Here is a 26,642-nt window from a genome sequence, read left to right as displayed (position 1 = left end):
TTCACTTTTTAAAGCAGTTTCTTTTCCTCAAGAAGAAAAAAAGTTTCCTTGTTCCACACCTAATACAACTTTTAAATTGACAAAATTGTCAGTTGTTCTGGATAAATTCTTTCTTTCCACTGTTTGCAGTGTTGTCTAATTTCTTATGGGAACCCTTATGTACAATATTGTAACTTGATTGAAAGACTTGCTTATTTTTCATAATGGTCACACTGCCACTCTGCCCTTTTCCTGCATTACTAGTAAGAAGTAATATGTCATTGTATTCCAATATCTTCCAGAGTATTTTTTGTACTCCTTTGAAAAAAGTCTGCAGAAGGGTTTGATATTGGCAGGAAAATAGATGGCAGGTCAAAATTTGTGAATAGTCTCACAAGTAGTTTACTGTTTTGATTATTAGGTGCAGCTTCCAAATACTCATCATCTGCTCTTGGCTTAGCTACAAATCATGTTCTTTGCCTGTGCTTTGAACAAAAGTTGCTGCAAATGTAAGAGAATTCACAGCTACTTTGTGACATTTCAGGCTGCAGCACGAAGCAGGGAAGGTGTATCTAATTTCTCCTTCTTGCACTGAGTGCTACATTATTTTTTGTTTTGTCAAAAATCCCGAGATGAGGAGACGTCCGGTTCCGTGTAATAATGGCCGTGTGTTTCCTTTACCCAGGGAAGGCAGAGGAGAGCTTGCCTGCTTTGTGTTCCATCAGTGCCTAACACTACGTGGCGCCCTTGTTCAAATAACAGCACTTCTGCTTTGCTTGCTTGCTGTAACTTTTCCGTGAGAGGTTGACATGGAAAGGTTTTCCAAAACAGGAAGTGTTCCTAAATGAACTAATTGGAAAAATTTTCAAAAACTCAGTCTTTAAATTCAAACCATCTCATACAGGTAGACATTCTAGAATGGGTATTTGGTGGCTATCTATTATTAAGCTTTTGTTTGAGCAGATATGGATGGTTTTCTTGTGTGATGTGGGTATATTCTTGTCCAGACAACAGAAAATGAACAGCAGTTGCCAAGGAAAAACTGCAGTATTCTGCATTTCTATGCAAAAGTTAATACCTCTGTGGTTTTAGTGCAGGCTGAAGTAGGAAGAGTCCAAGTGAATGGAAGGGTGGTTAACAGGGGTCATCTCCTAGTAGGTCTGAGAAATTCTTTGCTCACATAAATCTGGTTCTGACTTCTTTAAGGGGTGTGTGTGAAGGAGGAAACTGTTGCACATACCTGAGTCAGTGGTACAGCAGAACTGGCACAGGACAAATTCTTCAGAACACACTTGGAGCCACCTGGTTTAGTTCCTACCTGGCCTGGTTCAACCACTGTCTAGCTTCTGCTGGTCTTCCTTGTGCTGTGCAAAAGTGACTTGACATAATGTAACCTACAAAGCTGCATCACTCTGAACCAGCTGTTCATGACCATCATCCCACACAAAGGATACTGCACATAAGAAGGACTGCAGCTTCAGCTTTGCTTCGGAGAGACTTTTGTCTCAGGGGGCCTTAAAAATCACTTGGCCTTAATGATGAATTAGAGTTTTGCATGGAATCCCTACTGACATTTGAAAAGATAATTTGCCACCTTGTATTTCTGTTCTTGTTAATACAGGATGCAGGAAAGCTCTGGGGCTGTAGCAATCAGATGATAAACATTCCTACTTTCCAGAAGCACAAAGCTTTCTAGTCTTTCCTTTAAACTACTTTGACCAGTATTGTGATGATAGTTGCTCCCTTTTCCATATTATTTAAGTTTAATAGTACAGGTTGTTGGGGGAGCAGAGGATGAATGTCCATAGCTATCTGCTTCTCTTACAAAAATTGTTTGTGACTACTTCCTATCACTCATCTGCTCTCATTTTTTGGTATATCCTTAAGAGTTGAGGCTGAAGCCTTTGCTTTCACAACCAGCAAATGACAGAAGAAGCGTAACGAAAAAAACCACTATAAAAAAGCAAAAAACAAGAGGATAGACATAAAGGAAGTGTACTAGAATAAAATTTATTTGTTCTTATTTACTATTCCACTCTCCAGGTAACTATTTCTGACAAGTCTTAAAATTTGAGATTATTACCCACATCAGACTGGGAGCCACCAAATGTTTAGAGGCTACAAATCAGTCAATTACTACCATCGTTCCTCAGTATGAGGTAGTAACTTCAGTTTCCTGCTTTGAAAAGAATACCAGCAAAAAATTACAGTGTTTTTTGGTTTTTTTTACTGGTGCATAATTAGAGTCAACTATACCAGAATAACACAATATGAGCTTTATCTGTTTAGTGTTACAAATTGAGGCTAAGACCTAGTGAATTAAAGCTGTTGTACTGATTTGAGTATAATGGTGTAGTGTGCTATGAGGCACTTTTTCTCCCCAAGAACTATGTACTGGAAAATCTGACTTGGATGTGATTTCTCCAGGTGTGATTGAACCTGCTTTTAGGGCCCTTGCCTCCTCTACCATGTGGAAAGAATTAACCTGTTTTTTGGTGGAAGCCTTGAAGCTTGCTGGAGAACTGTGCCCAGCAGTGGCTGCACCTGTAACAGATCTTTGTATTCAGCTGCAGAACAAGCTACTGGCCACTCAGCATTTCTGGTGGGAGGCTTGCCTGATTTTAGCTCCCCAGCCCACTGAAACCTAAACAGTATGGCTGTTGGAGTCTTTTTCTGTTGTTGGGGGTTTGTTTGGTTGTTTTTTTCTTGATGGACAGTGCTGCCTGTCTGGCAACCAGTTTCTTAGAAAAGCAAGGAGCTTTCTCAGCAGGCTGGGAGGTGAAACCATGCTTAGGAGGTCAGGCTGTTCATATTATGCACAGGATTGATCTGTGAGTTTGTGGGTGGGCAGCATGTTTGTGGGATGGTGAATAGAGCAGGCTGTGGGGTGGCTACACTGTCATATGTAACATAGAAGGGTGAATGGACTGTGGAGGTCTAGAAGGATGCTAAATATTTCAATATGCTGGCTTAATTATTTTTTGTTTGTTCTGCTATCACTTAAAAAGGAATGCTTTACATTTCATCCAAGGTAGTATAATCGGAAAGCATGTTTTATATTTACATGTCTTCCTGCTCCTCTCTCACATTTTGCTTTTTAATAACAAACGCTTTTACGAAAAGAATGATGGAACACCATTTTCAGTCAAAATCAGATAGATTGGCACACTTTAATGTGAAATAATGTCCCATGAAGTTCCATGAAGATAGGTGTTTATCTGCTCTGTGTATACAGCAACAGCATATTACTGATTGTCAGAACAGGTATGCACATGTCTTCATACTTGTATATACACTGCATTTATGGCCTTAGGTAACTTCCCACTACTTTTAACAAAATCCAGGATGTGATATGTGTGCATGTGGCAGTTGGTCAAATCTGAAAGTCTGTTAAAGTCCATTGCATTATGCAGAGGGCAAAATAACCCATGAAACAGAGTAGCAAAAAAAGCATTATGATCCAGAAAAAGTATGTGGAAGAAAGTCTTCTTAGCTTTATCTGCTTTGAGTGGTAATTTTTACTTCCATTTCATTACAGCTGTTAAAGGACCTTTTTCCCCAGCTTTGCCATTCTCATCCTCAGAGCTGCAAAAATAAACAAAGCCATTGCATTTTAAGTCTTTCTTTCTGATTCTGAAGCAAAATCTCCTTATTTAGAAAAATGAAGAACACACATACCTCCAGTGGTTAATCCAGCAGAATAAGCATTGTTTTAGTGTTATAGAAAGAAATCAGTAGAAGGTGTTAGTTCTGGTAATTTTGCAATAAAGTGAATATATTTAGAAATCACTCCATAACTGCTATTTAGAAATTAGCACAGCTACCTTCTATTTTGTCTCTGTTACCTTCACTAACACAGAGTTGGTTTTGCCCTTGACTGGATACTGACAGATTAAAAGGACACATGAATAATTAAACAAACTCTTTGTTTAAACTAAACTCCTCAGTGGGAGCTGTAATTATTTGGAAACCTTTTCCTTTTCTATGATGCTCGGAGAAAACTTTCCTTTCTTCCCAGTGTTGTGAGTCAGAGTGGGAGTTAGTCATGTTCCTGATTTCATCTGATGCAGTAACAACACCTGTATAAACATCAGTATGGCTGTTGTCTGTTACTGGGTGTAATGGGGGTAAGTTTGAAAGGGACAGCAAAAGGCCAATGATTTAATGTTAAGGTTATTTTAGGAACAGCAATATAATGCTGTTGTTTGATATGTAAAAGCCTCCCCCCAGCACATTGTTGAATAATCTCCATTACTCTGACCTGCTAGTTTGAAGAGTTACCAAAAATAGTGTGTCTCATTCCTGCACCCTGCATATGTCTCTGTGCTGAGACATGAGGGGTCAAAGCAGCTGTTTACTTGATTTACACATGTCAGCAAGTGTCCAGCTCAAGTTATGTTTTGAATGCTGAAGTTGATGCAAATCGTAGAAGCATCTGAGTGCAACTTTATATCATAGAGCCACTGATGTTAACCTTACCTCCTACAAAGACACTGTGTACTTTTTACAGGCTGAGGAATTCTGAAGGATTCAGGCTCTGGTCATGGTTTGAGAACAGTTAGTTTGATGCCTCACTTCTAGTTCATAGTCTGTTTTTGTCTTGTTCTATATATTACAGGAACAGATGGTGTGCATGAATCTTCATTAAAAAGGATTTTTGTATTTTACTTCTTCAACACAAATGGAGCTGTCTCCATTGTGTTTTTTGAAGGTTGCAAAGCTTCCAGTGGTAGGAAAAAAAAGCTCATCTAGACTAGCTAGCTGCCAAAACCCTTGGACCGTCGTGTCCCATAAGAGCCTGTTCCACACTGTCAGTATGTTTTGCTGCTTATTCAGCTTTAGTTTTGCATTCCCTTATTCATTTCACTATGTCTAGCTTTTGTTCCCTCCCAAGGACTTTTCATTTCCCTAATGAGTATTGCATCTTCAGAACATTTGCACTTGAATTAATTTGCCTGAAATTTGAAGAAAATAAGCCCTAATAATGCAAATACGGCTGTACCAATTATGGAGTTGTCATCTGTTTCTCTGTATCTCTGCCCTCTGATTTTCTGAGGGCACATACTTTGAGATATTGGTTAAGGGAGCTTGTGGGAGAAAGAAAATTGCTGCTATGTGGAAAGGTATGTCCCACATCTTTGTAAGATTGTAGGCATGAAAAGCTCCTAATTTAATCTCTTCTATCTCTATATAGATTTGCATATGGAGCAATGCCTCTGCCTCCTTGTCCTTGGCCATTGCTAACTGATTCAGTAATTTGTTCTGAAGGTTCATCTCTTTCCTAAAGAAAAATTGTTACATAAGGGGCCATCATGCTGGTCTGTCCTGTGCTTCTTTGTTTTCCATTGTCTTTCAGAGTCCCCAGTGCTTGTTTAATGTTTAAATGCTGCAAGTGCTTCTCAAAACTTTAGTTTCCACGAGGATTTGTTTTTTGTTTTACTGTTCATTGTTTTAGTTTAATTAATGATGAGCTACCAAAAATAATTTACTCCACTCTTTTCTCTAGTGGTGTTTAGGGTGAACCTGCTAGGGTGGGCATCAATGACTGCTTTGAAAACAATATATTTCTCTAAGAAACAGCTCTGTATAATTACATTGTTCTAGATTGAGAGGCTTTCCTGGTTTTGTTTCTCTTTTAGAAGTCTCAGTAGGATTATAGGGCTGCTTGGGAAAGACTGAGTCACTTCCTGGCTTTTTCTACTGATCAAAAATGTCCCAGGGAGTGGCAATAAATAAGTGGAGGGCTAAAGAAGAGTATGGCTTAGCTCCAAATTCTACTAGGTGTGGAGATACTCACTTGGAGGCAGTGCTGACTGGGGGAATTTTTGAGGCAGTTGCCAAACTGCTTTTAATTTAGCTGGGATCCATTTTTCCCAATTGGCCACTTTCTTATTGGTGCAATAGTTATAAGTGACCCTTTTCTGTTATCCTATACTTATGTGATGTGGGAATTAAGGGACCTTACCCAAAATATAATGGGCTGGAGCAGATTCTGGAGTGGTTTATTTTACCTGTAGCAACTACTTCTGCTTCCAGTTGCTGATATAAAAGCTCCTGGCAGCAGCTCTTGGTGCTGGAGAACACAGGGAAGTAGAGAGATGGCAGGATGGGTGTTTGAGGAAAGCAAAGGTAATGGAAAAGTGTAGTGGCCTTATTGATCAGAAAGGATGGGCAGCACTGCTGGAATATTTCTGGCTTTTGTGTGCACGATTCCATGATGTTGATACTCTTAAAGCTGAGAGCCTTGCTTGCTGAACAGTTCTCCCTAATCACTGCCTACTGATGCAAAAATACTTGAAAATTCTTATGTGATCCAAAGATTATCCTCTTTCCTGGCTTTACATGTAGCGTAAAGAATTCCTGGGCTGTCAATTCAGCGTTGGCCAGAGTCTAAACTTACATTTTTGCTGCAAATTCTCTGGAGGAGAGAATGTGGCATCAGGACCCCTGATCTTCTTGTAATTCAACCAGAGTGTTCTTTCCTTCAAGTGGAATGTGACTAGTCTGCAATCTGCTGCTCTGTAAGTATACTTAAATGGAGTCTAATTGTATGTGTTAAAGTGTAACATAATCATAAAGAAGAGTTTTCTGTGTTTCTGGAAGGTTCTGCTATTGCTTTCAAACTTTTATTATAAAACTTTATAGTAAGAAATAGATACCATATATATTTATAGAATATAAAAGTTATTCAAAAATAACTCCGTGAACTACTGAACTAACAGTGTGTAGTGATGAAAACTGTTTCATTATCTTTCAGAAGCTATAAAAATGTGTAATTCAGGTTAATGGGAAAATGTTAGAACTTGCATAAACACTATCAAGACAATGTTGGCAATGTTGATTCCTTAAAAATACAAAGTAAAGCTGATTATTAAGCAGCCTTTCTTATTTAAGGAGTAACTTGGATGGTCTAGGAAGTAGTTGGAATGCAGACAGGCAGAAAAAACATGCCAGTGAGGGAGGAGGAATTGTTAAGTAGCAATGCTGTTAGTTACCTGCAAGAAATGAAAACTAATTCTGCTAATTTTGGTAGCATTAATGGAACTTGAAAGAGAACCACTTTTAATCTTTCAAGGTTATAGGAGTGGCATTTCTGTAATAGTTTATTTTCCAAATTTTGATATGGTAACTAGTGCATTGCTGAAGACAAAATAATTCAACAGATCCAAAATTTAGATTGGTATTTGTTAACAAAGAAGAGCAAAAAAATTATTATTAATAGCATATTAGTCTGAAACAATCAAAAAAATATAGGAAGTGATACAGTTGCCAGCAGATAAGAGCAATATCAATTTGCTACATGAGTGAGCAGCAGTGACATGATTTTCCTTTTCTGTTACCTGTTAGTGAGGGATCTTCTGTACCATCTCCAGACATCTGGCTGTGAAGATGAGTGTGGTGTGTTGGTGAGCTTAAGCGTTCCTCTTGTTCTTGCAGGGAGATGGAATTTTTGTGGGGTACCTTGTTCAGGCTTGCACCCAGACTGCTCACAGGGTTTGTCTGTTGGGCTTCTGTGGTTTTCCTGTTTGGTGGCTGATAAACTTGACTGTAATGGCCTATGGGATGATAGGCTGGTTTCTCAGATTTGCTGTCGTCTTCATCATCATCATCAATGATAACGAGTTCTGCACGGATGACCCCATCGTATGGGGACAGCTTCTGGTTTGCTTCTGCGTCGTCATCGTCAATGCGCTGGTAACCCATGAACACCATTGTCACAGGCTCCGATTCATCCACGTAACAAGGTACAGCCTGCACAATGTTGTACCGAACATCTTCCTCATCCTGAGGTGCAGGGGATGCTGCATTGGCATGACAGGGATTTAAAAACCTTGTTTCACTATGTTTTTCCCTTGTATCCTGGTAAGGTTTTAATTCCTCATGTGCAGCATTTCTTTCTTCATTATGAATCATCCTGTTGTCAGGATTAGTGTGCACTTTCTTCTCTGTATGAGAAGTTACTGGAGAGGGAGACTTTGGTTGTATTACCTGTGGAAGATCAAGGCCATTCTCTTTATCTTGCTCCATAAAGGGCTCTGTTTTGGAGGAGAACGCTGTCTGATGATTGCTAAATCCATTCATCTCTCTTTTGTCAGTGCCTTCTGGTTTTGGTCCTGGGATTAATTTGTCTTTCTGAGGAGTAACCGGCCTGCAGAATTTGTTTGCAAAGACAGGTTCATGGTACTCTGTGGGAGACTGAGAATTTTTTTCAGTTGCCTGCCGTAGCAGGTCTTCCACTTCGACAGGAGCAAGTTCATCCATCCCATTTTGTGTTGTGGTCCCATTTGATGACACTGCATAGACTGACTTCCTGCCATCATCATAGACTTTAATTCCTGTCTCTTTGAACTCTTTTGAGGGAAGAGGTATTGTTGATAACACTGTGTTTTCTCCAGTCTTCATGTCTTTTTCAACCTTTATTTCCATGGCAAACAGTGCTGTTGAAAGAAACAAGTGCTTAATAAACAAGTGCTTGGTAATGCAGTAGCTGCAAGAAATGTAGGACTTCTGACAGTGATAGAGAACAACTGTCAGAATGAATTATTAAATATGTGAAATTATCACATCCACAACCCATATATTAGATTCCCATTTTGGGTGTCCCCTTTTATCCTGTAGAAAAAAGTATTTTCATTCTGTGAGGAAGAATCAGCTGTTGAGACAGTTTTCATTACATGATAGACTGAGAAATCCAGATTTAACCTTGGCCCCTGGCGTTATGCTGGGCAATAGCAGCTGAAGAGCTCCATGTGCTGTGATGCCAGAGAGTTTTGGGCACTCTGAAGGGTTAGGAGGCTTTGTAGTAGTTGGGAAATAGCCTAAATACTGCTGGCTACCCAGCAGCTGTAAGTGCAGGCAGAAAATGAGAAATGAATGATATGAAGGGAGTCTGTACTTAGGCAGAAGAATGAAGTGCTGGAAAGAAGTGTCAGTGATGAAAAGAGTTATTCTCAGTGGCACATACTTTACACCACTGTCTCACCTCTCAGTTTTAATGACCTAACTGGCAACACAGTTTAAATAAGAACAAATGTCTCGTATCTGTAATGTCTATTCTTTGCTTGAAGTGTATTAGATTCAATATATAGGAAGCTTTTGTACATATTGACACCTTCTGGAGTTACTAATAAGCAGTACCTTTTCTCTTTTCTTCATCATCCGTGTCAGCGTGTGCTGTGCTTCTCAGTGCAGAAGGTCTGAAATACTTGGGAAGGTCAGGGATGCTGGCATATATGTAGTCTGCTGCCTCTGAGTAAAGATCCATAGATCCACAAAGCATTAGTATGTTTTAACTTACTTCTACGAGAACCTTTTAAAAATATTCTTTTGGCTAAACGTACCTTTTTCAAATCCAGCTTTTTCAGTCTTCACAGACTAGGTGGGAAAGAGAACCATTAACAATGAATGTGATAGTTACTTTAAAGATGTTAACTAGACAGTGCTTTGGTTTCCCTGATAGTTTTAACCTTTTGTGTGCACAGCTTCATACAGAGAAGGGGCTAAAAGAGAAATATGCTCAGTTGGAGCATAGAAAGTGAGTGAAATTTCTGTGGTTTTTTGCCACTATGATTTCCAAGTCACACAGGGAAGGACAAAAATATGATGAAGTGTTAAACAGTGACCTAGCCTCCCACTGTGGCCCAACCTGGTTGGCGTCAAAGGTTTTTTTACAGGTCCTACTTTGGCTTTCCAGTTTTACTGATCTCCCTGTGTAGCTTCAGAGAATGTGTGAGTGTATGTAACAGCTGGAGAACTGAAGTTTAGTTTCATTGCTGTATTTTTGAGATGGTTTAAGATGATTTAAAAATATTAAGATTACCTTTTGACAAAGACTAATGACTGATAACATTAAGATACATCATGATCTCTGTCAGGGACTTGGTGGAGAGCATGTTGCAGTTTAGCTGGGCATATCAGCTGAAGGAGCATGAACAGACCAGCCTCAGTACCTGGTCTGTACCTGGTGTGTTTGTCTCTGGCTGAGATGCAAAGCTGCTGGTGTCAGTGGCAGTGCTGTTTTTAGAGATGTGCTGTAGATGAGCAGATAGGAATTGCTCCCCCACCCCCATAAATAAGCAAATGGCGACATGAGCACTTAAACAATGTAACATCTTGAACCTTCTCAGTGATTGAATTGTTGTCACTTCAGGCAAAAGCTCATGACCACTCATGGGATCCAGCTAGTTCCCCTTTCCCTGGATATGATGATGACAATTGAGTAATAAATTCTATTTCTGGAATAATACAGCTCTAACCTTTATTATGTCTTCTGTTGTTTTCTCAATAGACTTCAGTTTCTTTAAAATTGCTTCTTCCCTAGCTGAGACTTCCATTTCTTGTCTTTCCAGAGCCTCAATTTCCTTCTCCAGTCTGCAATGACAGTTGCATTTGATTTAAAACCAGACAGAGAGCAACACTGTGGAGTTGATGCACTGGGAATATGGACATTAGTAGGGATGGTTCTACTTAACTTGACAAACTTTTCTCTTGTATGAGATCAACTTATGGTTTCACACACATTGGGGAAAAGGTGTGAAATAGTATTTTCATTTAAAAAGAAAAAAACCCAACAACAAACCAACCCTTCCACATTTAAACATGAAATATTTTGCCAGTTAGGACTTTGCTGATGGGTTAACTATTTTATTTTAAAAACCTTTATTGTTATGTGAAAGCAATATTGAGGCTCAGAAGTAAAAATTTCTTTTGGGTTATTGACACTTGCTGTAGGTTTGTATGTTATAGCTCCTTTCCCTGCCCTTCTTCTGTGGTAAGTCTCTGTTGTATGGTTTCTTCCATATTAAAGCTGAGTACTATGATCAAAGTATCTTTTTTCCTGATCAGAGTTTTTATTTTCTTAGTGTATGACAAACACTTCTAGACAGAAAAGTCCAAGATAAAAAATTGAATCTCTGTGTCAGAGAGGGAGCTAAAGTAAAGCATCTTGGTCAGTTTTTTCTCTGACTAAGGCAGTGACTTAAGCAGGTGTCCTCTTTCCTATTTATTCTTTCTAATCAAGACTACTCTTTTCTTCTTAAGTGCATATTTGTTGGGTTTTAAATGGAATTTTACTTACTAGCTGAGTAGTTGGGAAGTCAGTTCTCCATGAAGATCTAGAATCCAACTCCAGATTTAACTCTGAAGTGGGACTTGAACTGAATGTCTTATGCTGTGGGTTAATGCTGTATAACTTTAGTCTCATAGATCTTTTTAAAAGAACTTATTTTGACTTAAAAAAAAGAGAAATTCCAAAAGCTTCCATATTTGAGTGAAATATGCCTTCTATTTTTTTTTAATCCATGCTGGAAATCAATGACTGTAGACCTAAGGCAGCTGCAACTGATACCACCTTTTGCTGAGAGCAGTCAGAATAGTTACAACGGAGACCAAGTTACAGACAGGGTTATAGAAGTGTTGGTCTATAACCCAGAGGAAAAGAAGAGTTGAATTTTTTGTATTTTGACTTCTTTACTGTGTGCTAGGATTCACAGTATTACACAGAGTCACTCTGAATGATTAAAGTCTGCCATCCCTTTAAAGTAATCAGTCTAGAAAAGCTGGATGCAGGTCGACAGATTAGCATTATTGATTTCCTTCTGTGTGGCTGAGGAATCTGAATTACCATTATGGCTCTTGCCCTATTTAAACTCAGATATGTAGAGCTACACTAACAGGGTGCTACATGGACTTTTATCTGTTGGTGACAACATCTCTCTTTTGATATACAAAGGTATCACAGACCTCAGAACAGATACAGGAAAAAAACCCTTCAGGATGAAAGTAAAAGCTAAAAAAACATTTAAAAGCTGCTCACACTTTGGACCTGAGCTCTGCAAGATGGCCTTAGAACCCTGATCAAAGGTACTGATTACAGTCCTAAAATTTAAAAAAATTTACAAAGGGGATGAATATTTTTGGACAGCTATAAAAGAAAGTAATGACCATGTGGCATATTTTTGCACTTCTTATGGAACAGTCTTTGTTTAATATATTGATGTTTTGTTTTTATTGACATGTTTATTTTTAGATGAGAGTTGATCACAATAGTCTCAATCTGAAAATCATTAAAAACTCACAGAAGCATAATGAGATGAAAAATCATTCACTTATACTGTGAATTTATTTTAGTCTTGGCTCTAAACACTTCTAGACACACAGGTGTAAGAAGAGGAGGAAAAATCTTGGAGATATTTGAAAAAAGGGAGGTGGAGAAAAAGAGCAAACACAACCCAAATAAATAAAAGATTATAAACACCATGTATTTACCTGGGTGATCAAGAAACAAATTACAGTTTACATATGCTCTTTCACCCATACCAACACCCACTTTATGTGATAATTGAGACCTGATTCAATACTCAGTGGGTTTAGAGAGAAATTCTCATACCATGTAATGGGAATTCCATCTGGACTCTAAGTATCTCTTGTGCACTTATACTTGCAAAAACCAGATTTTATGGTTCAATTTCAGTGTGTGCTGTGAGTGTGCACTCTGGAATTAGTGGAAAGAAAACTTCTAAGAGATGTGATCTGTATAGTTCAAAGAAATTGAAGCCCTTATAGCATCATGTGGTTGCCAAGATCAAGTTAGGCCAAGATCTTTCTGGTATGTTTAAATGTTTACAAGCTTCTAAGTCAATCACATTTTTATGAAGTTATATCCCAGTTTGTCTTGAAAGGGTCTAGCAGCTATTCTAGCAATTATATGAAACTACCTTTTGTACAGTGCTGCATTTTTAAAGAGAGAAATGGAAGTATGACACAGCTACTGTATTAAATCTATCCTTTGAATATTTGTTGTCTTTTCAAGTAGCACTGATTATTTGAGAGGGAAAAATAAGTAGTATAGAGGTGTGGATGAGAGAAGAAACCTTAGAAATCAAGACACTAATTGAAAGGTTTCTCTACCAAAGTAGCAGCTGAATTCAGATCTATGGAGATTGCCTGGATGCTGCTGATGGCTGATCAGCTGATCGCTGATCTGCTGCAGTTGGCATCACTGCCACCCCAGGAAAAAAATAAAAGGCTTGAGAATGAAAAGCAGATAGGAAGATACCACCCTGAAGAATTCTAGACTGAGGGGAAAAGGCAGTTTAGCAAGCTCTCACAGGTTTTGAGGTGAGTCAAGTGCTTTAGCAGCTCTCTAGTCTAGCCTTGAGTCTGCTTTCATGCAGCACATTACAAGCAATTGAATAGACCTCAGTTGTTTTGCATTTTTAAATGTGTTGTTTAGCAACTAATTCCATCAAGAATGAGTGTTATTAGCTGAAGATTAAGTGAGAAAACAGGACTCTTAATTCTTCATTCCGCTTGTACCCTGACCCAGGATGTGCTCACTTGGTTCACTGAAGCTTCCAACATGTACAGAGGGTAAATGGGACAGATAGTGTAAATGCAATTTTTTTGTCTGTAACCAAAGCATTCAGCCATTTGTCTCCAAGGTGGCTCAGGCTGCTTGTTATTCACTGCTTTGTCATTGATACAAAGAATGGAACTTCTCCCTTTTATAAAAAAAATGCTCAAATCTGAACTGATTAGCAGACATACACCAGCTCAATTTGACACTCAGGTAAAGAATGCTTCAAAACAGAGATCCCATTTAGGAGGGTGATGGCAAGGCCCATGCCACTACTGTAAATAATCTGTCAACAATTGCAATTGTCCTCTCAGCAGAAAGAAATAAAAAGACTTGTCTAAGGGTAATCAAAGAGTCTTTAAAGTGATTAATATTTTTTTAACTGAAGAAAAAACACACACAGAATAACCAACAGAGTGAACTGGATATCTCCAAATCAAGTGAGTTTTAATAGTCAGATGCTTAGAAGAAAGATTTCTACTGAGCCTCTCAGTTTGTTATTTCTGCTGTATGATGTGTCTACATGATCAATTTAGCAATGTTTGATTTACAGGGCAAGTCAAAGGTCAGACAGGCTTTTGTTAGCTTTGGTGATAACTGTGGTGCAGCAAAGGCACTGTGCAAGAGCTGTATGATGCATATTTTATATTTATTAGTGGACTTTATTCCTGGGTTTCTGTATCACTGCTGGCTGGTTTGAAACTGGGTGTGTATAAACAAGATGTAATGTTATTTAGAAGGCAGTGTGGATGTTTTTTCTTGATGCCCTGCTAAACAGCTATTAGGGAGTGGTAGGAAATTTAATTTATAGCAAAAGCCCTGTGGATAAACCTTCCTAAGTTCTTAGCTCAGGCTTTGCTCATGGTCAACAGAACTTGGAATCTAATCTTTCCTCTCACTGCTTAGAGAAGGGCTGAACTTCCAGTGGTCTGATGGGGAAATGCTTGCTCAGCACCATTTCCTTGTTGCTCCTTAGCCCATTCTAGCCCTAGATGCTGTTCTTTTCTGGCACTAACAGTGTCTTATGGGCCCCTCTTGCATGCCTTCAAAATGACAGCCTCTGGGATGCTTTCAGGGCTTGCTGGCTGCATCCTACCACTGCAACAATGAACCCTACAGAGGTGTGTACGAAGATGTTCTGTAGAGAAAAGTGCTTTTGAGCAAGAAGTCAGCATAATTATAGCACAAACTAGCATGAGGCTGCTACCTGTCAGCCAAGAGAATTATTGTTGGTGTCAGAGATGGAGTGAGGAGGGAAGAGGATGGGAGTTCACCAGAGAAAGTTAACCTTGGTGACAGCTTTGCCAGAAGAGGGTGTGTAGGAGGGCAGTGGAAGCAAAGTAGAGAGGAAAATATTATTGAATTGAAATAGAGCAAGAAGTCTTGAAAAAGGATGAAAAAACTTTCCAGAATCTGAAGGAACAGGAACATTTCATCTTTTCTGTGGGTGCTAAGGGGTAGTACCAGTCAGTATGTCTGGACCCAGGGAAGGAGCTGACAGTATACACAGCTCTTTGGTATTTGAGAAGGGCTAACTGGAGCTAATAAGAACCTGGAACCATGTCCGTGACTCTTACATGGTAAGAGTCTTTCATGAGACTGTCTCTGCAGTTAAAGGCTGGCCCTGTGTGATAGGGAAGCGCTAGGTGATGAGATTTGTAGAAACATGTCTGCTGAAAGGTAGAAAAAGACCTTTGCTAGAGCAGGTTTCTCGGACTAAATTCAGTACAAAACACATAGAAAACTGGGAATAAGTGTTACTAATGGGGCTAGGGAGCCTGTACTGTTCTGAAGTGCTGTTATGGTGAAAGTTAGGTATTAGAGGCTGTGCCAAGACCTAGTGAAACTGGACATCTGTGAAAATTTATTGTTATTTTGAAGTTCTGATTCAACAATTGCTATCTTAGAGCAATCCCCATATATTGTGGCTTACGCCTACCAAATACAGCATGGAAAGGATATCTGGAATTAGAGAAACAAATAATCTGCAATATAGTTATTGTGCAGTTTGTTACAATTTATACTATGGAAAATTGCGTTCTGTATCCTCTAACTGACTAGAAAACATGACAAGAATTGCTTTGCTCTGCATGTGTTTAGCACTTGTTGATACTTTCATTTTTTGCAAAATAAGGTAGGATGGGTAAGATGGGACCATTTTAACCCAGGCACAAGGGCAGGGGTACTTCCCTACCTGAAAATGTCTTGTTCCAGCTCATGAGTCCGTTGTTGGTCCTCCTGATTCTGCTTTTGCATTTCTTCTTCTTCCTTAGGAGTCATAGAACTAAAGCCATCCAAGAGCCATTTTTCTCGCAAGGCCTTTTTCTGATGGGAAAAAAATAGACAAGTGAATGCTAGAGTTAAGCTATTTAACCATTTGCTCTGTTTTTCTTGATGGCACAGATGTGATCTGCAGTATTGTGATCTATCCAGCACAAGGCAACCTGACCACAGTGAATGCCACTGGAAGAGAAAAACTAAATTTTTGTGTTTTGAGATTGACTTAAAAGCAAAGTTTTTAGGAACAATGCCCCATTTTATTAGTTCATCCAACAAAAATGTAGAGTATGTCAGCTGCTATCCAAAACAGATTAACATGGGTAAGTGGATCCAGTAGTTTGTGTATCTTCAATAAAGCAAATCAGTTGTACAACCATACATACAACAGACTCATGTGAAAGGCTCCAGTCAGAAGCTCAACTGTTTTATTTCAGTAGCCCTAATTTCTGGGATCCTGGCATTGCATGGCTTCTGGAAGGAGGTATAAAAGATGAGAAGTTTCTGTAAATAAGATTGTATGGGAGTAAGAGATCTCTAGGGAGTTAGTGATGCAATGGTACCCCTGGAAGTTAAAAGGATCTTGTGTACTTATGATAGTGAACTCACATTTCAGCTGGTGAAGATGAAGTGTCGGGTAAGAGGGGCAGAGGAAAGGTTGAGCATGGGCAGCTGGTGCCTGGTTAGTGTTTCAGCAGAACTGCTGTGTATTTAGAGCTGCTGTTGCAGGGGCAATCCAGAGCTTAGGTATTTACGTCCCGAACTGGTTAGTGCCTGTGGAGTTCTTTCTGTGCAGTGGTGGCTCACAAATGGGTATATTGTGTGTGCACAGGTAAGTGTATCTCTCTCAGCTGTGTTTTCAAATTCTGAAAAATACCATTGTATGCATTGATTGCTTCCTACAGCTGCTTTACACTAGGGAAGGTGGTACCTGAAAGTCATCAGAGCTCTCAAAAATACTCCTGCTAAAATAAAAAATGTTCTTGGAGATAAGTTCATATTTGCAGGCTGAAACTTGCAAGCCATGCCAACTTTCTTGCACTCTTTTTACTCCTTTCAGTCTAACTCAGGGGTATAAATGCAGTTGCTGCCTTGGGGAAGGAGTTGGGACTCTTTAGAAATACTCTTTCAACAGGCAAAAAAGGAGCACACATATAAAGTCTTTAATTAACCATGAATGTCCCAGTTATAATTTAGATTCCTTGAGCTGATGTCCATATTAAGTTTTTGGTTTTCTCCCCCCATACAGTCTTGTTAATTGCAGGGTGTGGATGCAGATTACATTGAATTTTGACTACTGCTGCTTGAGGCAGTGTGCCCAGCACTGCTGCATTAACCTCAGTGCTGCTTGCAGGGGCTGTTGGAATCCCTGCCTGCATCCTGTGTTGAGTCACTTCAACTGTTGCTTCCTGCATTTTCCTATTTATTGTGCACTTTCCATGAGGTTATTACTGAAGCCCAACTGGCAGAGGAATATATACGAGGGACCTTATTGCAGTCAAAAGTAATTTTCCACTTGACATATAATGTCATAGAAAGTGTGCCTAAAAGAGGCTTGCTGAGAAGTCTGGGCACCCTGTGGTGCTTTTAATTTTTTTACTTGTGGGATGTAAGAGCAATGTTTACAGTTGCCTTTGCCTGCAGGACAGCATTCTGTCTCTGTCAACACTGGATCCTAGGAAATCTTGGTAAACACAGGTTGCTCAAAACTGATGTTCTGAGCCCTGATTCTGTCTGTAGAATCACTTTGTAGCACTTCCTTGTTTTTTAGGCTCTAATGAAATAAATGCAGATTTTAATAGGATATTTTTACATTATCTGGTAGATGCAGGTAGCCTGGTGTTGGCACAAAGACCGGGTCTTATTGACCACTAAATACTGTGTTCTCAAGCTGGAGGGCACATAGTTATTAATTCCCTTTCTATCAAGCTGTTTAGATCTTAATGATAGGTAGGGCCTCAAGAAAAGTGAGGTTTTCATCTTGGCTGGAACAGTGTTAGTCTAGCACTTATGTCTCCAAAAATAAATTGATAATTCCTTGTAAGATTTAGAGTGGGGCTGGCACTGTAGATCTCAGAAACCAATACCATGTATTAAAATCAACAAAAGCTTCTGTCTGTATAGGGTTAGGCCCAAGAGAGCAAACTCCCTAAATGCAAGCATAACACAATAGTGTTATTTTTGCATGTTGCTAGAGCAGTTTGCTGCTACTCCCAACCAAATGCCATATGGTCTTTTTCATTTCATTAGCCATTTTGAAAGAATGACACATTGTGTAGTTTGGAAACAACCTTTGAATAAAAGATGGTTTCAGGTCTGCTCCATCCAGACAGCAGCACGAGCCAGTGCAGGAGCAGCTGCTTTGGGCCTGACAGGTTTTTCACTGGAAGGAGGCGGTGTGTGACAAGCACCTACAAGGTAGCACTAATGGAGTTCAGGCATGTCAGAAGCCTGAAAATTAATATACTGAACTGTGAAAGCTCTTAGAAAGTATGTGCAAATCAGTTTTGACTTCACTTTGCAAACAATTCTGTCTGGTCCTTTCCTTTGTTGCTTCAGTGAGAAGGGCTTCGGGTAGAAGGAAGGATTAGTTGTTGGTGCATCTAGAAATACTGGATAAAATTTCTTCTGCACCCACACTAGCAGCCCCCAATACCCCTTGCAGTTCTGTGAAGCCCTGTCCACACAGGTGTATTTGCTTGCCTCCATTTGAGAGAAGAGCACATGTAGGGAATTAATGTTCCTTCACATCTACAGATAACTGAGATCTGTCATGATGCCTCATGTATTTCTAGTAAGAAGTTTACTTGGGGGCAGCAAACAAAGTAATTGGGAAGCCAGAGCAGGGATTCCTATTTGCAAAAAGGAAGCTAAAACTTCCTTTTTTTGGCAACAAACAAAAAACATGTCAAAGAAAAGCTCCAATAGAAAAAGACCCAAACAAACAACAACCACAAACCAAACCAACAACCTTCTGATAAACCTGTTGCTAAGGGTTATAAATAGGAAGGACAAAATGAGGAACAGGATAGTGCTACTCATCTAACAAGAACATCTCTGGCACTGAGATTTACTAACCTGCAATAGTTTCCTAAGGGACAGGTGTGAGTTGTGTTAATAGATCATGGAGCACTGGATTTCACCATGCACATAAGTGATGTGTGTATAAATGGGTTGAATCAGCCTGACTCACTAAAAAAAATGACCCTTAATAAAATTTACTTTAGAATGTTTTAGAAGTCTAAATCTGTTTTAAAGCAATTCATGCACTGGATCATTTTGTTGTTTGAGTCTTGTTGAAATACCTGAATTAGTCTGAAGTAGGAATGTTCATTAAGGGACAAAACTTCTGGGGTATAAAGCAAAAGCTGTTCATGTACTAATGTGTTTGATATTAGGTGCCTGTCTTATTCCTGAGCTGGAAAAAGTAGTCTACATTTTGTGTGCTCCAAAGAACTAATGATATGTATGTATTTATACAGCATACGTGTGTATGTAAGTATATATTTAAATGTATGCTTGAGTCTTCTTTTCCAAGTGAATAATTTCCTCAACAGATCCTTGCTTTGCTTTGTATATGCAAGAGGACTGATTTAATTTAAAAGCTTTTCTGTATGATTTCTCATACAACAGGCAGAGAAATCACATCCTCTGTTCTCTTCCAAAGTAAAACCATTTCAGTAGTATTTTTCCAGGAGTGTTTTAGCATCTCTAAAAATTCCATAAAATTTCTTCAGGATAAGAGCAAGTTTGGTTTTTGCTTTCTTAACTTTCAAAGCTCCACTGGACCTATTAATTTAAGCTATGAACATGTACTAAGTCTGTAAGGAAACTGCCCTAGGGCTCTGTCTGCACACAGCAGTGGTGAGGATTAGCTGGTTGTCTACAACAGATCAGTTTATCCCTCTGTAAAGAAGGGCAGAAGAGTCATCTGGATTTATAGACATGGAAACTTGAAATAAAACTTTCAGTACTCGATGTAGCCATGTACCATGATGGAGGAGTCACATGTTTGCTATTCAAAGGTTACAGGACTTGGAAGGGATATTCCCCTCCCTTTTAGACAAGATGTTCCACGAATGGCCAAGCCTGTCCTTGGAGTAACTATTTTCCAATAAAACCTGGACACAGCTCTGTGTTGGCTTGCCTGGCCCGGTGCACTGATCTATCGTGGCTTTTCATTTTTTTGGCTTGACACAAAAGAAAAGGGTGGAGGAAGCTCAGGATCTGGTGGCTGTTTTGAAGAGGAGTCTGTTTTAAATAAGCTTCTCTCACATTTGCTGGAGGAGACACGCCACGCTCCTGGTGTTAGATTCAATATATCTCTCTTGAGACTGTTTATCTGCTCACATAATGAAAAGAGTATGTAAAATATCAAGTCTTGCATATTTCTAGAAGCATAGATTTTGTCTCATATCTCTAAATGACATGGACTGCCAAACTGCTATGAACATTTTAAGAATAGTGGTGTTGGGTAGAAATCAGTGTAATTTCAGTCCTCTACAGAGATGGATCTTTAGGTTTCTTATACCTTTGGACTTTGTAATCCTGAGTTTACCAGGCCATATTTGAGAACAATATTTGTAGCATTTATACCTTTTTTTTTTAATATACAAAGAAATGGCATTATTTTACTAAAGAATAATTAAACAAGCTGACAAAAGCCTACAGCCAAATAAATATGGTGTTTTTATTCTAGGAAAAAATGCAGTTAGATCTCATTATTGTGCTGCACCCTGTACCAAGTGGGGTTGCTGTTGTGGGATTAGGGAGTGAACACACCCAGTCTGAAATGTGAGGCTTAATTTTCATCTGTGAGTTTTTCCTGGTTATGGTCTCATTTTATGCCATGTAAGTGATCAAGTAACATTAGCTCCCCAGTGTAATTTTTTTCAAAGAGTGATGCTTATTAAAGTCAAATGGAGTCCTGGCAGGACTCCACAAAGCTGTGAAAATTTGACAGTAAAAGCACGACTTAAATGCATGAAGATTTGCATTCCAAAATCCCCAACCTTTATTCATGCTGTATGACTTGAGGCTATCTTTAGTTACATAAATCTAACACTTTACTTACCTTCAAATGTTGGTGTTTCATTTTTTCCTCTTCTACTTTTAGACGTTTCTGTGTAATTTCTTCTTGCAGTTTTCTTTTGTCCTACAAATTAAGAACAATAAAACTTTGTTTAGAGAAATTACTTGTTAATAAAATTATTATGTGAGTGTTCATTAGGGTGAAATCAATCCATGCAAATAAAGCTTTATTATAAAGCTTATGTGGTGCTTAGGCAGTGCGTAATTCTTTGCAGCAATAGCTTGATCCTACATAGGTATGGTTTCCACTGCTCTTTCTCCAAAGTACACTTAAATGTGTTAATGACCACAGAGAAGGGATGATGTAAAATAAAAATTATTTACTCTTGGGAAGGGTAGGGGGAAAAAACAGGAAGAAAGTACAGTTGAACAAAATTGTACATGCAGAGTGAGACTAAAAATGCGTCCTGACCAAAATTCCTGAGGCAGCCCACGCATCATTTAGGAGAGGAAAGAGTCTGCATGGTCTGCACTGAGCAGCTGTGATACATCACTAGATGAAATGCTCTGTCAGTGAATCCAGCACTGAGTTTATGTATCCTGTGGCTAATAGCTGAAATAAACAGGAATAAACAAAGACTTAGAAATTTGTTTTGTTAGTCAAATAATGGTAAAGATGAGAAAAGAGGAATGTAATATACTTCATATATGTTGCTTTCTCAATTTAAAAAGAAAATTTTTGCTTGTGTTCAGACTGTTTTTGTGGCTGCTGATATTTAGAAGGATAAACCTCATGTTGTACTGGTCTATCCTAGTGCCACTTTAATCCTTTTTATTACAGGTTAGAGAAGAAAGGAAATGGGTGAACAATGTCTGAACACTGGCAATGCTTGAGCCTCTCCTGTTTTTGGATAGCCCTGTCACATGGAGTAACCTTGTGGCTCCTCTGTGTGAGGCCAAACACTGATTTAGTACCTTGTGTCCTCAGCAGCCAGGGGGAAGGAAATCATGCCAAAGGAAAGTAACTTTAACAAGGTGTATTATTAGACTATTGTCTTGGTCATCCTTAATGCTATAAAATTCTGTTGTTGGGCATGGCACCTTGCCATATGCCAATCAAGAAACATTTGTGCTTGTTTCTTGATACATTTTGGGGAAGTAAATGGAATCTTCTGTTCTGTGCAGAAATGTTTGTAGACTGGAGGCTAATCCTTCTTTCCTTTCAACTAGAACAGCCTGGCTCTGTTAAAAAGGTGGTAGCTTTTTAATACAGAGTCTGTTTTCAGACAAGTATGGTTTAGGAAGGGGTTAACTTCTTCACAAACAGAGGAAGAGCCTCGCCCTTTCAGCCCACCTGTGGAACCAGCTGTGTGTAAGGACTGGAGAAAATCAGTAAGGAAGTGCTGGGTGTAAGGCTGGGAGTTGTTCTCCTCCATTGGATCTGGGATTTGGAAACAGGAAGAGCCATGGTGTGCTTGGCTGAACCACTTCACTGTTACTGGAAATGAGAAATTAGCAGTGGGGCCACAGGCTCTGAGGATGCTTTTCTGAAGGATAGGATAGGAAGTGGAAGAAGCCACCAAGCTTTATGGAGACCAAGGGCAGGATACAGGCTGGCCGGGCACTACTGATACTGTGCTGGGATTTCACAGGTGAACATCAACACTAATCTCCTGCAGTCTGCAAACTATAGCAGTTATTTATAGACCCTTTAAAATTTTTCCTTGGTGGTGTTAGTCTGTCTTTTTAATACTCCAAAGAGAACAGGTGGGGCTCTTTCCTCAAAATACATGTTATTTTTATCTCTGCAGTGGTTTTGTGTTTTGCCAATGCTCTTAAATGCAATTAATCAAGTTACAGATTTAGGATTACTACAATATGTAATTTTTCTGCAATGACCCTTGTGTGAGCCTTTATCCAAAAGCTGCTATGCTGAATTTTTCTTAGCCAGACCTGATTTTAAAGACAGAGTATCTTGTGTCTGGTCTTCACACTTTTCCTTACTTAGGAAATATTCCTGACCTCATGGTATAAATGGCCTTTAAATAATCCATCATTAGATGAGCAGTGTGACAAGAGCTTGTGTTTACAGATTATTGCAATTCTTAAGGAAAACTCTTTTTGTCTTTACTAAAGTTCTGGATAAGATTCTTAGCCAGAGAATGAACTCTTACTTGCTTTATACTATTAAAAATATTTTAAGTCTATTTGAGTATTCTTTTTGTACCAGTGGGGATGCAATAAGAATTGGGGCAGTCTGAAATGAGTATTTGTACATAAACTACTTTGCAGAAAGTTTAAAATACACTAATTTTTGCCTTTATACTCAGGTTTCTAACTGTTAATAAGGAACCTATTCAGTAAAGAAACTTTTGCCTTTTTTTTTTTCCAGAGGTACGTATTTCTTTTATGTCCAATGTTTTTTGTCTGGAAGTTGTCTTCTTGTATCCTCTGGTATTATAGAATGCTTTAATTTCACTGGTAGGTATTAAATATCTGTTATACAGTTATCCAGATTAAATCAGCTGAAATAGATTATCTTTTATATGTCTAGTCTATATATCTATATAGTTTAGTCTAATTCCAGAAGCTGAGAAATACGAGGAATCTTTTTGAATCTTATGAGCCAAAATAACTTTAAAAACCTGTTATAACACTTTCTACCATGCATTCTGCCATGCTTTGTCTGCACACCATGTCTTGCTTTATGAAGCTTTGACTGTACATCTAATGGAATAAATGTTTATTCCTGGATCGCTAAGGGAGCCATGATTCTATTAAACCTCATGCTCTGCCCCAGCAGATGTTCATGTTCCTGGCAGAAGTCCTTGAAGTCCAGAAGTCCTCTCTTACTATGCTCTTGTTAATGTGAGCAGGATTTGCTTTTCATGACAGAGCACCTTCAGCCATTCCTTTTGTTGTGCTTCAATGCAAGGTAAGACTTGGTGATAATTTTCACTCCTCCTGACACATGTGGGACTCTTTCCTGACTTTTGTGCACAGAAATTAATTGTGTTCTAGACTGGATCTGTCTGAAAGAAAGGCAATGGCATCCACAGAGCAGTGTCTTGTGAAATATCTAGTCTGCCAAGTCCATTAGTTTGTGTCACTGCTCTACAGTGGAGCCAAAGATGGTGGTCTTGGTCCCCTGGCAAATGCCACATACTGTCAAATTCATGGAGCAGCTAATGTTTTAACTAATGTATTTTTATTTTCTTGTCATTTTCCAGACATTAAAATCCATTAAACATCAAAGGTATTAAAGCTTTCATATCTTAAGGTATGAAAGTCTTTCTAACAAAATGAAGGCATTTTATTGTTTGCTTTTATATTCTAGATACAGCAGCAGCAGGTGGTAGCTACATAACAAAGGAAAAAGTTTCCTTTCAGGGCCGTGGGAGCATCAAAACATTTAATAACAGCAACATCATGAACAAAACAACAATCATGTTTTCCTTTTTGTTTGCTATAGGGAGAAAAGATTTGCAAAAGGCTTTTAGAACTCCTACTGGTTGGGTTGCTGCCAAGGAGACAGGTATTTAACAACAGAAACCAGTAAGTTTCAGTGCAGGTGGAATTGTTGACTGCTGGAGTGTCCCTTGCTATCCTGTACAGCAAACATCTGGAATGTAGCGCTTGAAATTCCCAGGTACTTTACTTGGGCCAAACCCCCTCAGAGCCACAGAGGAGCTTGCTATTGTAACTGCAGGGTGTTGTTTCCCTGGACATCTCTTTCTGCAGGTTCTTAGGGCTGATAACTTCACCTTACTCAAGCTACTTTGTTTCTGCAGTCAGAACACTCCACGTGTTTCAACTGAATGCTCTGGATTGATGAAAGCAGAGAGCACATTGCTCCTTTACACATCAAGTGTAATAAATGAAGTCGTAGGCAGAACCCAAAAATTATTTCCTATTTCTTCTAATGCAAGACACTGGAAGCTGCCCCAGTTTCTTTAAAGAAAACTGTTTCAGTATTATTTGGAAGCAAAGCTGCAGCTGGAGGATGCCAGCCTCAGTATGTTCACAGGAGTCCTCATCAGCCAAGAGTGCTGCCCCATTCCTGCCCCTGCATCCCAGGGAACACAAAACATTGTGAGGCCTGGACTTCTCTGGAGAGCCAGAGCTGTTGTTATCTTTTGAGCCCATGCACTAGAGACAAAGTCCAGGTTATGACCCTGGTTCAGGCAACATTGCAGTTAAACAAACAAATGTACTCTAAACCCTCTAAAACATTTTAAATTACCTTATTGTGGGCTTGTGTCAGGTCTCCAGTAAATACAGTAAATGGTCCTGTTGGCTCTTATCAAGTACCATAATTAAAACTCATCTGAATTAAAATCCAACCTGTTAGATTCCCATAGATTTCCAGTTATGCCTTCTTACACTTATTTTTATTCCAATATGGTATTCTTTAATTCTGCCCACCATTTATTCTGCTAGTTGTGTTTCACAACTAATCTGTCATGTTAGGAGTGTGACAAATACCTTTGTTTCTATTATTTATTATTAACTAAGAAGGTGAATGATCCTTCCGGAGGTTTCTTTTCATCTCAGAGGGACAAACGTTGTTTCAGTTTGTCTTTTGTAACTGAATAAGTTCAGTTGGAGATCAAATCAGAGGAGGATTTGGCTTCAGCCAATTTTTATAACATCAGGTTGTATTACTTTAAAAATAGTTTAGTTGCTCCTTTTGCGCACTAGAAATCATCACTCAGATTTCCTTTTAGAAGAGAAACTGAAAATGTTTTCCAATGTCTCTAGCATAGACTTCACTGAGTCTGTCCTCTGAAAACTGACAGGAGGAATTTGCTTAATCCAAGCTTGTCCTTTTTTACTTTTCAGACAGCAATACTTATGAGAGATCATTAATAATTCAGAACTTGTATTTAATTCCACGGTACAAATGAAAAATCTCTAATTCACATTGTGAAATGTAAAAATTGATTTGTTCTGGAATTCTCTAGCTGCCTTCTGACCTTCAGGCAAACATTCTGTAATGTGTGTTTTACGCTGCCCAGTAGTGATTTGCACACATACTTTCACTGCTTTGAATTTAATTTTAAGGTGCCATACAACCAATACAACCCAGAATAAAGTCAGTACTGTCAACTTAGATGTCTTAAAGCAATATCCTATAAACTAAAATTATTAAGTAACAATTTCAAGCAGACAAAGTCTTTTCCTTTTCTGTCCTGAGCTAAATCATTATTCAGCAAACACATAGCAGCTCATTGCTAATATTACTTCTAAGCCTTTTTTTTTTTAAATAGTGAATTATAACCATGAGCACTTACTGTTATGGCCTGGAATCTTTCTTTCAGCAATTTGGCTTCCTCCATTCTACAAATCAAAAACAGACAAGTTGTGAAGGCAAACAGAATGAGACCATAAGCAAAAAACCTCCTGGTGGGGCAAAAAAAAAAAAAAAAAAAAAAAAAAAGCTGAGGTGATTTGATCCAATTCCAGAGCAGAAAGAGGCAGAATTTTTGACTCGTCAGAAGAGTCCCTGAACAGATGAGCAGATCAGTCCAGACAGACACATGTAATGAGGGTGTGGAGAAGAGGCAGACAGGGAGAGTGCTGGCATGAGTTGACTGACAAGTTGGAACAGTGGAGCACAAGCTCTCTTCCTTCAGGAGCTGCCAACTCTTTGTTTTAATGTGCTCGGTTAGCGTGCCACTGCTTCTTTAACTGTTAAATGCCCAAAACAGACTCTTACAGGACCACAGCTGAAGTTAACTTTTATTGTGTTCCTATTTATCTTTCTTTCTTTTTCTATGCTACTGGTGATAAACATATATTTTACACTTATTAATTTATTTAAACTAAAAAAGTTTATTGTTTAAATTATTTATCTTATTTCCCCGGTATGTTTTAACCTATTTTAATATTTGCATTCTAGATGGCACGGAGTTTTTTTGAGACAGCTGTTTCAATTTAGTTTTGTAGATGAAATTTTTAGAAAAGCTGTATTCATAGCTGGAAGAGTTTTAGCACT

The 26,642-nt window shown here is 38.7% G+C and overlaps 1 protein-coding gene across 1 annotated transcript; it reads right to left on the bottom strand.

Moving 5' to 3' along the window:
- Positions 1-2,067: 2,067 nt before the first annotated feature.
- PALMD (palmdelphin) lies at positions 2,068-26,255 on the bottom strand. Its single transcript, XM_030953389.1, has 8 exons — positions 25,939-26,255; positions 20,688-20,768; positions 15,531-15,661; positions 10,236-10,350; positions 9,321-9,354; positions 9,118-9,228; positions 7,320-8,417; positions 2,068-3,564 (listed from the first exon to the last, which is right to left on the bottom strand). Exons 1-8 carry the CDS (start codon positions 25,981-25,983, stop codon positions 3,521-3,523), a joined length of 1,659 nt encoding a protein of 552 aa, XP_030809249.1. The 5' UTR covers positions 25,984-26,255; the 3' UTR covers positions 2,068-3,520.
- Between the last annotated feature and the right edge of the window lie 387 nt (positions 26,256-26,642).

Source organism: Camarhynchus parvulus, chromosome 8 (genome assembly GCF_901933205.1).
Source record: "Camarhynchus parvulus chromosome 8, STF_HiC, whole genome shotgun sequence".
NCBI lineage: Eukaryota > Metazoa > Chordata > Aves > Passeriformes > Thraupidae > Camarhynchus > Camarhynchus parvulus.
This window is presented reverse-complemented; position numbering and strand designations above follow the sequence as displayed.

What these genes read in the sequence shown, in the direction of transcription:
- PALMD (XM_030953389.1), bottom strand. Translation starts at nt 25,983, where the DNA reads ATGGAGGAAGCCAAATTGCTGAAAGAAAGATTCCAGGCCATAACA. An exon ending in AAAGATTCCAGGCCATAACA is followed by an intron (nt 20,769 to 25,938) that starts GTAAGTGCTCAT and finishes CTTAATTTGTAG; the next exon opens with GACAAAAGAAAACTGCAAGA. An exon ending in TGATGAAGAAAAGAGAAAAG is followed by an intron (nt 8,418 to 9,117) that starts GTACTGCTTATT and finishes TTCTTTCAACAG; the next exon opens with CACTGTTTGCCATGGAAATA.